The 12,296-nt window shown below is 34.9% G+C and overlaps 1 protein-coding gene across 15 annotated transcripts in view; it reads right to left on the bottom strand.

The window, feature by feature from the left end:
- Gpatch2 (G-patch domain containing 2) overlaps nucleotides 1–12,296 on the bottom strand; it is a 243,775-nt gene that overhangs the window by 131,722 nt on the left and 99,757 nt on the right. For 8 of the 15 annotated variants that reach the window (XR_012438976.1, XR_012438977.1, XR_012438978.1 and 5 more), the window contains one exon: nucleotides 6,010–6,077. Coding sequence is in view for 5 of the 15 variants with exons in the window: in XM_074048296.1 (XP_073904397.1) it covers nucleotides 6,010–6,077 (68 nt within the window). In the remaining 10 variants the exon portion in view is untranslated. Of the gene's footprint in view, nucleotides 1–1,603; nucleotides 1,756–6,009; nucleotides 6,078–10,452; nucleotides 10,587–10,613; nucleotides 11,581–12,296 lie in introns of those variants that run through there. The other 7 variants (XR_012438980.1, XR_012438987.1, XR_012438979.1 and 4 more) reach the window with 5 other exon arrangements.

Below are 12,296 nucleotides of genomic sequence, written 5' to 3'. Positions count from 1 at the left end.
GCTTATTTCTCTCTCTCCTAGAAAGTTACAGTGTGAACCACAGCAAGTTATTTAACCTTTCTGAGCTTTCAGTTCTCAACTCTAAAAATCAGGCAGTTGGATCCAAATTCCATTCTAGCACTGGTACTTGCTTTGCTTGTCAAACATCAGTTACACTCAGCACGTATTCAATTAGTGCCTCATGAACACCTTCCATCTAGCCAGCAGCAGAACGTGATAATGGTGACCTGAAAGCCTGTGATGTGACATGAAGGCATTGTGCTGGATATTCTAAGAGACTCAAAGAACAAGATGAAGTCTCCAACCTTGTCAAGTTCACTGGAAATGGAATAAAGCAGCCATATTACAGTTATAATCCAAGAAAGATGTGGTAACAATGAACAAGCATAAATAAACCCTGAAGTGAGAATTCTTGCAGGAATTTGGGAGAAGGAAGGATTCCTTAAAAGAGGTTGTGCCTCTCCAAAGCCCTGGGTCTGAACACTACCAGATTTTTCATGTAACCACTATTTGTTTCAAACATTATTTGCTGGATAGTCTGTTACTTTTTTCTGAAAAGACTGTGTGTCCATTAGTGATCTTTTTCATGTGTAAATGCACATTGCTTAAGACAGTCATGAAAATATCCCCCTCAAATGTTTTTTAATGAAGACACCTAAAATTTTTCAACACATTTTTGGTATTTGTAAAACATATAATTTTCTATCAGTTATATATTGATATTTTTAAATAAAATGATTATATACTCATTTATTTATTTATGGAAGTACTGGGATTTGAACTCAGGGCTTCATGCTTGCTAAACAGGTGCTCTACCACTTGAGCCACACTTCCAGCCCTCATTATGTACTCTTTAAAGTGTATACTTTGGAATTTATCACTGTGATTTGTTATCCCCAATCATCTATTTTAAAATAGAAATAAAAACAGGATTTACATTTTTAGAAAGTTGAAAAGTTTTACATGGTTAATTTTTCTTCTTAAATTCCTATTTTAATTCACTTCCTCACAGAAATTCATCCCAATATATTTTTATGCTTCAAAGCCTTTTATTAGTTACCCTATCATATTCTTCTGCAATGAAAATATGTGCTTATGCACAAACACAAAATTTTCCTAAGTTTCTGTGACTAAAAAACCAGTAAACTAAAAAAATTATTCTGAAAGGTGTATCAGTGGGACCATGCTGATGACAATTGGTTGGTTGTTGGCAACAATTAGCCATTTAAAAAATGCAGCAGTGACTAATCATATTTAATTAATTAAAGTAGCATGGATATATCTTGAAACACTATACCTACAATGTAAACTTTTATTAGAAAGGCATCATTAATGAGATTTTCCCCCAAATTAGCTCATGTATTCATTGATGAAAATTGTTTTTGGCATCTATGTTTTATTTTTACAGATTTCAGTGTTCAGAAACTATTTACACTATTGATAAATGGAAATGAGGGGAATTTGGTTAGAGAAGTTGCTCACTACCAACTAATTATCTGAACTCCTCCAGAGTTTTAAGCCAAATTACATATATGATTTCTAGAGGTAGAGGCACTTTTATTCATCTATCAGTTGCTAAAAAGAAAAATTAGAAACTACCTACCAAATTTGCAAAATGCTTTGTGACTTTAATCATCAAATTCAATCCCTCAACATCAATGAATACCAGTACAGTATTTAGAATGTCTCTCTGGAACTCAAGATGCTTTTATACTTCATCAAAGTAAGATCAGGATGGGAGTTGTCCTTTTTTCCCTAAATCAAGAGAAAAGTAGTTGTAAAAAAAAAACAAACAACAAAAAACAAAAAACAGCAGCAGCCAAATAACCATGGCCGATGAATTTCAGGAAAGAAGTTTATATATAGGTGGAAGCAAAGGATTAGAGATTGGCTTGCTTAAAGGTACTGCTGACCATGACACCATTATTCTCTTGGAGATTATTATATCTTGGTTTTCCTACTATGACATGCTGAAATTGGGGTGGGGAAAGAACCAGTTTCTTATCAGATCTAGGGAGCAGGTTGAACATGAGAAAGGCAAGAGAAAGGGAGGACCCACTTACTCAAGCTAGAAAGTGGGAAGCACACAACTAAAACTATCCCTAGCCATACCTTGTTCACAAACCATGTACATTCTTCTGTTAAAGGAAATTTTCAGATATTGGGTTTCTCTCTTTCATAACGAAGGAGACAAAATGAAGGAAAATGGAATCAGTTTTAAAAGAGACAGGCTAATTCCTAAAAGGATATCATTTTAAGGTAACAAACTGAGACTGTGTGTGTGTGTGTGAACAAAGATATTTGTGTGATTATTTGTACAAAACAGAATCCTTATGCCATGTCCTATGGCTTCTCCCTCCCAAGAGGCTTTACCTAGGTAAGGGACAGACCTTAAGACAGAGCTGGAAATAAAGATTTGTTAAAAGAGCCTAAAAACTACATTCTAAATTGAATGAAAGTTTCATAATAGGGAATCACAGGTTGCAAAACCAAGTTTGGAACACAGGCAATGGTCTGGAACTAGAATCAAGTTACTTGCGAGTGACAGGATTTATTCAGTTATGCCTCTAGTTCAGACTTGATTACCTTGCCGTTGAACTTTCCTGATAAAGAAGAACCTATCAACAAAGACATCTTCAAGACTGGACACTGTTTCCAGTTGCTTCAGGTCAGAAGCCTTTGCAGTAGGGGCTAAGTAGGGGCACAGGAAGAACGTCAAGGCCAGCAGATTCTCTAGCATGGAACGGTGCAAGAGAAACCAACTAAACTTTTAAGAGATTCCAGTGCCCAAACAATTACCTTGTTACTAACAATCTGTAACTATTTAACTCCTTAAAGGGAAATGACAAAGCCCTGGATTTCACCAGAAAGAAATGGGCTGCTAAATCTACCCAGTACCCTGGAAGAACATCTGCTGCAATGAACCTATCAGCTGTGGTCTTAGGAAGATGTATGACAAGGCAGGTCCTCTGAGAAAGGTGAGAGCGGGAGGACTGCCTGCCTAAGCGGATGTGTGAGTGGCATCCCATTTCCTGAATGGGAGATTTAGTTGAGATGGCTGGCCTTCTCCACAATTCTGTATTGTACCACTATGCTACAAGCCAGATCTGGTCAAAACTTCCTGTCCCTCAGAGGTTCTGGATGAGGTCTTCAGAGAGAAGTAATTGCATGGACTTTGAAGAAAGTCACTTCTGGGGAAGATGGCAAGGGTATTCTGCATATGATGTATAAGTTTGGACAGAACACAGTGTATAGATCTGGAGGAATCCATGAGCTGCATATGACACATGTTGTCGGTAGCTACTTGGTTAACAGTATTCTGCTTAGCCTTCTTTGTTAAGGGGTAACTATGTGCCAGACTTGAGTAAATCACAACTAGCTCTTGCTTTCCTAATTTCTGGCATATGTGGGCAATCAAACAACCCGGTTCTGGCCAATGAAAATAAAGGGGAGCCAGGTCTCTTCATAGAAGGTGAAACAGGAGAGCTGTTAGGACTGTCTTGCCCTCTTCAAAGCAGACATGAAATGTGGGCCAAAAGCAGTTATCTTGCAACTGTGAGGCTATAAGTATGTGAACATAAGGGGGAAAAAGGTAAGAATGAAAGAATGGTATCATAACATAATTCTTGAATTGTTTCCCCCAAAGATATGTTGGAAGTCCTAATACCTGGTAATACAAAATATGACCTTATTTGGAGACAGGGTTTTTATATGAATAACCCAACTACAATGAAGTCATTAGAGTGGGCCTTAATTCAGTATGATCTTTTAAAATGTTCTTAAATGTCTGTGTCTATGTTTTTATAAAAGGGGAAATTTGGACACAAAGATACATAAGAATATCATGTGAAGATAAAGGCAAATACAGAGTTGATGCATCAAAAGCCAAGGGACACCAAAGATTGCTGGCAACCCATCAGTACAAGGAGGCAGGTACAAACTTTCTCCCCCATAGCCTTCAAAAGGAACTAACCCTGCCAACACCCAGGCTTCCAGACTCCAGAACTGTTAGAAAATAAAGTCAGTTGTATCAGGCACTCAGATTGCAGTACTTTGCTATAGCAATGTTAACAACGAATATAGATAATAAGGTGGAAAACAGAAATAGTCTGGGCCTTAAACTTGTACTAAACACACTCCTTTCCCTGACTTTCTACATGCGAAAATGAAAAAGAAGAACACACCAACACCAAAAACACAAAAAGAAGCAAAACTCAAAAAACCTCTGGCTTAAGCTACTGCTAGTTGTGTATTCTGTTAATTGCTCTAGTACATTCTGATAAATAAATTTTTAAAAATCTTGAATAACAAATAGGATCTTGGTAGGTACAGGTAGGATACAATGCATGAGCAAAATCCCAAGGTAAAGAGAGCAGTGAAGTATAGGTGATACTCATTAGTTGGTCCAAAGCATTTATGAGGGAGAATGAAAAGTAAGGTGAAAAGTTTATCAAAGCTAGATTGTGCAGGGCGCTTAGCAATGTCTTGAGGTTCATGCACTGGACAGGAGATTTTAAGTGAGGGAATAAAGTGATCAGAACAGAACATGAGTAGCAGAAATAAGTAGTATAAACTGAAACAGCGGAAGGCCAGAGGGAAAAAGATCCACAAGGATCCTATAATGAGATGAAAAAAACCTGAACTTTCTTTAAGGTAATGAAGGAGGAAATGGAAGAGAAGGGGTCAGCACAAAATACTGCAGAAGTCCTGCGTGTTGAGACAATGTAATCTGAACAAACTGGCATTACCTGGGTTCCACCCTGGAAGATTTTATTTAATTGTTTTGAGAACTACTGGGGAGAATGAGATAGAAGGGATGTGGGGGGAACACTAAGGGTCATGTGTGCTAATTTAGAGGGAATACTCCAGTTGACATCATTCAATTTGCCCTATTTTAAATTCACACCTTCAGGTCTTCATTCAGTTACCAACTATTTCTGACTGTCTAAAATATGCCAGGAACTGTACTCAGTGACAATAAACAGAACATTTGTCTGCCCACAGAGCATTTAAACTCTTTACCAAATAAAAATTTTTCTTTAAAAAAATCTCTAAATTTACTTGCCTGATATTATCAAAATAGAAAATTAAGAAGAAAATATTTTTAAAAATCCTTTTGGTTGTCATTCTGAGATTTAAAAAATGTTGTGTTTTTTTTTTCCTGACTGAGAGAAAAAAAGACAGAGATGGTCTCAGAGGATAATATGCAATTAGGAAGGCAAAAGGGAAGATTGTGGGATACCATTTTGCTACATCTGAACAACGAATTCTATTTTATATTTGTTAACAAGTAAATTAAACAAATAGAAACTAATGAATGCAAATATGATTGCAGGCCAGAAAAAAATTAATCCGATAATTAATTAATGTATTCAAAACTTTATGGCCTTCCTCAGTTTCAACCAACTTCATAGGAGATATATGACACTGAACTAAAACATGTAACTTATGCTTTTCTAACAAAATTATTTAGAAGTAGAATTAGCATGTAGAAATTCCATCAATAATTTACCAGAGTCAAAGCTAAACTGCTCAACTTTAAAGAATTGCCTAGTAGTTTTCTTGCTCAAGAGACATGTCTTCTGTTTCCTTCACAGCTCTTTACTATTACTTACAAATACAAAGCAGGAGTAGAGAGTGGAGAAGTAATGTGAAAACCAGCTACTCTTCATTTTAGTACCTCAAAGGGGTTGGGGCACCGAGTAAGAAAAGATGGGAGAGTAGAAGGTCTTGATGCTATTCAGTGGCATGGACAGTTAAATGTTTTCAGATAATACACAAGTTTCAACAAAGGCATGAGTGTCAAACTCTCACAAAAATATATTTAATCATCTTTACTTAAATTTCTATCATGAGTTTCACTTAAATTGTTTTTACACAATTACCATTGGTATGTGATATTTACTTTTTAAAAAGATAAACACAAATTAAACCACTTTCCCAGCAATCACTACCAATTTCCCTAAAGCAGTGACCCAGTCAAGCTATATGAATACAATGAGCACTTACTCATGGCAATGGGAGTCTGGGGAGAAGTGAACCATCCTCTTGTTACTGACAGGGCCAGGAGTGGGCATCTGTAGAGAGATTTGAAAACAAAAAGTTAAGTCACAGATTGATTTGCAAAAAGACAGTGGATGACAGGGACACAGTGGTTTGAGGACATCAGGACATCATTCAAAAATGGAATCAACAACATTCATTCTCAAATCTAAGACAAAACTGCATAGACCAAAAGTATAACTTAATTCCTGGTAAGAAGGATCTTTTGGGTTTAGCACACCCAATTATTTAAAGACTATTTTTAAAGCATCTTTACAATAGTGTGGATATCCTTCGTAAGGAACTGATCAGTGAATCTTATTTCCAAATACTGACCAATTACACATGCATTTAATTTTATGTGAAAAGGCAGTTTCATTTGATTGGAGTTGGTGGGATGATTATTTCTGTGGACCAATGTATTTGTAGTTAGTTCCTAAATATAAAGAATATATACAGTGTATTAAATTCAAATGCATACAAGAACTTTGGTAAAGGAGGTAGTGAATAACCATTTTATAGTTTCTCTACAACACTGGGAATTAGCTCTGTGCTTATATTGTATGAAATGCAGTTTTACCTAAAAAAGAAAAATATTTTAATTCTTTATTTGGAAATAAAATTACAAATTTTATAAAGAAAATTTCAAATAAATTTTTGATGAAGTAATCTCATTTTTAAAATAATTGCAAGGCCTGCCTATCTTATGGAAGTTTCTCAAAGGGAATGAAAAAATAGCACCAGGCATGAATGAATCTACCATCACAAATGGTAAGGCACAAACTCACAACAAAAGATGCTAAGTTAGGCTCTCTCATAACACAGAAGATCCATCTTTAATTACAGAAGCACCATTTGAATAGAGTAGAATTTTTAAACAGAATAGTGAGGAAATAAAATGCCTCTGAAAGGGAACATTTTCAAAAATGTCTTTCTTCCTGTATCCCTTGGGTAACAAAGATGCCAGCACAGACTCTGGAATTCCAAGAAATGCAAATATTGGAAATGTGCACAGATAATGGCATTAATAAGCCTATGGTCGGTACACTGCAGGTAAATGTGGCTCAACTCCAGGACCACATCCTGCATTCATCTCGGAATGTGGTTTTCATGCTATTCCAGTGGGTATCCCTGGAATACAGTAATCCATTTTCTACACTGTGGCTATGAGAAAAGCCGACTGTGCCTATGTCATGCTTTGTTAGAGGTTCATGATCACATTATCTCATGGTGGACCTGACACTTTTATTCAGTTTACAGTATGTTCTATGTACAGGCAACTTATTTCCTTTGCCAGGGCTGCTGACAACCTTTTCCACACGATATTAATCTTGTTTACTGACTTTATCTCGGTACAAATATCAGAAAACTGAACTTTTTATCTCAGAGAAAAAATAAACAATGTGTTGACAGAAGCAGAAGCTATTTTCAGGACTAAAATTGCTTGTTTACCTGAAGCTATACTTATGGAAAAATGTTTAAGTCTTGCTCTGGTTTGAAATACAAAATCTGAAATTTAATAAATGAAGAAATTTCACATACATTCATGTGATAAATTGCCATATGAAAGCAATGTGCCTGAATACAATAAAACAGAATTTATAACTAGTTTAAACCATGATACAAATGTAAGCTTTCAATCTAGTCAGAAACAATCATACTATCTATTTTTCAGAAATTATATATATGTATAAGAAACTATAAGCTCAATTCAATTGGAGCAAACAATCCACAAAAGATTTACAGTATCAAATGTAGATATTTAAATAATTTTACATACTTATCTAGTAATTGCTTTTAAAAAAAAGAGTTGAATATTCTTTATGCTTATTTCAAGTCAATTTTTATGCCATATGTTTAAAGATACACAAAAATAGTCATGTTCAGAATTCTTTAAATAAAATAAAACAACACTCCTATCCAGGCACAACGATCTTTGCAGAGTCAATGTCTCTGGTCTGCCTCAGGAGTGAAATGTTAACACAATGTGAACCTTTCCCTACTTTAATGGCTATACACCCTTACCTAAAATCTGAGAATGAAATCTTTAATATAGAATTCAGCATGTGAAAAGCAGTGTTATCATAAAGTTTGAGTAGATTTTAAACTTTTAAAACATTTTTTTGGGGTTTTTTTTTTTTTGTTTTTTTTTTTTTTTTTGAGGCAAGGTCTCACTACATAGCCTGGGCTGGCCTTTAACTCATTCTGTAGCCTAGGCTGGCCTTGTACTCATGATTCTCCTACCTCAGCTTCCTAAGTACTGGAATTACAGGTATGTACACCAAGCCCAGCTTAAAATATGTTTAATATGATTAGCAGAATACTTCAAAGTATTATTAAACTTTAAGAAACCCACATGAAGAATTATAAACAAAAATATTTTATGATGATTTTGGGCATATAATATTTATAAAAACTAAAACAAAGGATTGGGGGCTGTAGCTCAGTGGTAGGGCATATTCAAAAAGTTTTCAACATCAGATCCAAGTATTAATTTCTAGTAAACAATTAAGCATAGTAACTATTTTATACTACAAATTATGAGTCTTCCAGTAATCATGGAAGTATTAGAAAGCAATCACAAATTTTCAAAAAAGTCATGTCACTTTATCTAGCAAAATGTTCATATGGTCAAGTTTACTTGTTCAAAAAATAAATTGTATTACATAAGATTAGACAGGGAATGAGTATTTTGTTCTCCGTAAGAAGCAGTACATCCGTAATCCAATTATTATTGTTAAAATTCTGGAGACAATCAACTTATGTAATGAGCTAATATTTAGTGATGATAACCTTAGGCATCATATCACAAGCCCTGAATTCTTATGATACATTTGCTAAATATTACTATTCCAAGAATGAGTATAATCCTAAGTAAAGGTAATTCCATTTAATTACCTTTGCTTATTATACAAATTGAAAATAAAAATAAAGCCAGAAAGGAATAGATGGTTTCTAAATAACATAGGTTTTAAGTCATAATGCTTTCAGGTTTTGCTCTTGTTATCAACCTCAGAAAACAGGATGTGGTACTGGGGGATGAAAATTTAACAACAGCCATGGAAATACCACTATCAATCCATAACATAAATAGGTGCAAATGGATGGGAAATTCAAGTACATGACACTAGTGGTTAACACCTATTCTCTCAATTTACTAGACACACTAAGAGCAATTTCTTATTCTTTTGATCACTGATGCTTAACACCAATTTTATGACTTTCCTTAAAAGATAAATACAACTATTTTTATGGTTCTTTTTATTTTGCCATTACCAACCACAATTACATAAACAAATCCCTCCCCAAATAAGATAAAGGTAGATTAAGCAGAGGTTGTTTGGTGTGGAAGATATCCTAATTATATTCCTTCCACAAATTAATGAAATTGCATGTCCTCACAGGAGTACAGGAAACCACCATCCTTCCTTCTCCCCCTCCAGCATAGCCATTCCTCTTCAACTTTGTTTTCTTGCCTCCTAAATGCTATTCTGCATCAGTGCCTACACTGACAAACATGTTTGGTGGCAGGCTGCCATTCAAAAGAAGGCTTTTCAATTTTGTGGGGACTGGTGAATCAAATCAGCACGGCCTCCAGGCTAGAGGGAGGCACTGCCCAAGTCTCCCTGCCAGTTTGTCAAGACCCAGAAGTTTCCTGCTTCTCTTGGGACAATTATTAATTTGACTTCTTTGAAGAAAGAAACAAGTCTTTAAAGTTTAGCAGGCTCTGCATGAAGGCCTCTTGTGTTGTTCAAGAAATGTGTCAGTCAAAAATATGTGACAGATACTAATAAAAACAACTCAACAAAAACAAGTTTAAAAATATGACTTTCAATCTGCAGTGTGTGGGGCTGGGTGTGGGGTAAGAAGAGAAAGAGGGCAAAGTGGAAGAAACCTGATTTTATTTGCTAGTTTATAAATTTATCTTCATTTTTTACAAAAGAAAAGGCCAAGGAAATGATATTCTTATAATTTTCAGTTAAGTATAATAATTATTAAAATCAATGTGGTGTTTATCTTTGACCCCCTACAGAAGAATAAAGGGAGATTCTCCAAGACCATTTTGACTGAGGGTGCATGTGCTTCTACACTGCTGAGTTCAAAGTTCTTCACAAGATAGTTGAGGGAATGAGTAAAGTATTTCATTGTGTCATCTACTATCATAACATTACAGAATGGTCACAATTCACAAGACACAATATATTTGGGGACAGAAAACAGACTCAAGAAAATAACATTAAAATTACCTTTAAAGCAACATTCAAAACAGCAAAAATTACTTTGGAATTACTTTTAAAGGAAGTACAAAAAGTAACAATTCAAGTAGCATGTATTGAATACCACTTAAAAGATTAAAAGGAAACAAAGTAGGTATCTGATTTAAGAGGAACAAAGAGGGGAAAAAATCACCTCTAGGAAGGGAGTTGTATGTAATTTATCTCTATCTGTTCCAATCCATCTTACTAACTTGCCAAATTTAACTTTCCAAATTGCTGCTTTTCACAAAGCACCTCCCTCATTCCAGAGTCATCCATGGCTCTGCACTGCAAAAAAAATGAAAACTAATGAGAGAGGCATTCACAGCTTCCCATATCTATTCCTTATCTCTTGCTAATGTAACCCAACACTATGTGTAACCACTGATTGCTTCTTGCTCTAAACTCAGCACTATGGATTACTTAACAAAATTCATCAAATACTTACTAGTAATCTAGGTATATACAAAATTATGCTTAAATTTACCACATAATAAGCACTATATGGTTTCCATTCAGCTAGGTGATTTTAATTACATTACACAGAACTAATCTTTCTGATGTCTTGATAGTCTTGAGTTACAGAATCCCTCTTATTCAGAATCCCTCTTACTCAGAATCAAAGTTTTTATCTTGTTGCTTTGTTTCTTAAGAATAATATCAGTAAATACTTCATGAGGATTCATATTTTATTTTCACTTTCTGGGTTTCTATGAAAGTAAAATATGCATTTATAGAGTAGATCAGAAAAGATCTTCACTGACTATAAGAAACCAAAGAATAACAGGATGCATGATGTGTGCTGGATCTTTCGGAAAGATTACTGTAGATGCTTATCTAACAGGAGTTTTAACTTCAGAAAATGTCCTCATTGAAAGAATGTTCAGAAAGGAGGACAACTGAATTACCTGAGATTTGAAAAACTGTTATACTAAATCAATAAATTTATATAACATAACTTTTGCAACTGAGAAAATGTACCAAAGTTTGGATCTTATACAACCTACAGAAAGACATATGAGGTTCTCATCATCACTAATCCTATCTTTAAAAATACCCATATTCACAAATTATCTCTATAAGGAGATAATTTGTAGAGCTCACACTGGTATAACTTTAAGGGAACAACTTTTATTAGGATCTCCGTGGCATCTACTACTTATAGCCTTCATGTTACCTAAATTATATTACAAGAGACACAGTAATACAGTGGGTAAATGTGATGATTTTTACCTGTTTCTAAGGGTTTCACATTGTTGTGTTTTATTTTTTTTCTAAGAACCTAAAACACAAAACCAACAAAGAATGTGGTAATGATCTCACACAATACATTATGAATTCACATAACTGGCAGAAATATTCTATTAAAAGTGTTATTACTAGCAATTTTATTCTTTATAGTTCTTGTCTGCTTATGTTTTCCATTATTCTCAAAACACAGATGAAGAAACTAACACAACTGAGATGAAGGTGCATGTCCTAGACTACAGATGCTAGAGAGAGCTGCATTTGAACCTAAGTTGTCTTAAGCACCACTTTTAGTGCTTTTTCTCCTCCAAGAAGACAATACCCAAAAGCAAATGCTTTTACATTTAGGGATTTGCCACAGGAGATGGTGGCCTGAATCTAGAATATATTCTTGGAAAATCTTCAGCCTGAGAATGATTCGAGGACACTGGTGCTTGCCTGTAAATTCTGGGTCTAAGGCAAGAGGCAGCCCCAAAGATGGCTGCCAGCACATGCTGTGGACACGCTACCTAGAGTAACAAATGATTCCACTACAAAATCATTACAGCAAAACTAGTATAACATTTAAAATTTTACCAGTGGGAAGTAAACATTCCATAATAAGAATATGTGACAAAACTAGGAGAAAATTCAGTTTGAACCATTTTTTTTCCTTCAAAAGGAGGCATCAGTCTAAATGTGAGATTATATTCCTAAACCAGGAAGGTGCTTGAAAGAATCAAAATATCAGGGGAAATAAACCACAGAGAA

The sequence above is a fragment of the Castor canadensis genome, chromosome 11 (assembly GCF_047511655.1).
Source record: "Castor canadensis chromosome 11, mCasCan1.hap1v2, whole genome shotgun sequence".
In the NCBI taxonomy this organism is placed as follows: domain Eukaryota; kingdom Metazoa; phylum Chordata; class Mammalia; order Rodentia; family Castoridae; genus Castor; species Castor canadensis.
Note: the sequence above shows the minus strand (reverse complement) of the source record. Positions and strands in the feature narration are given on the sequence as shown.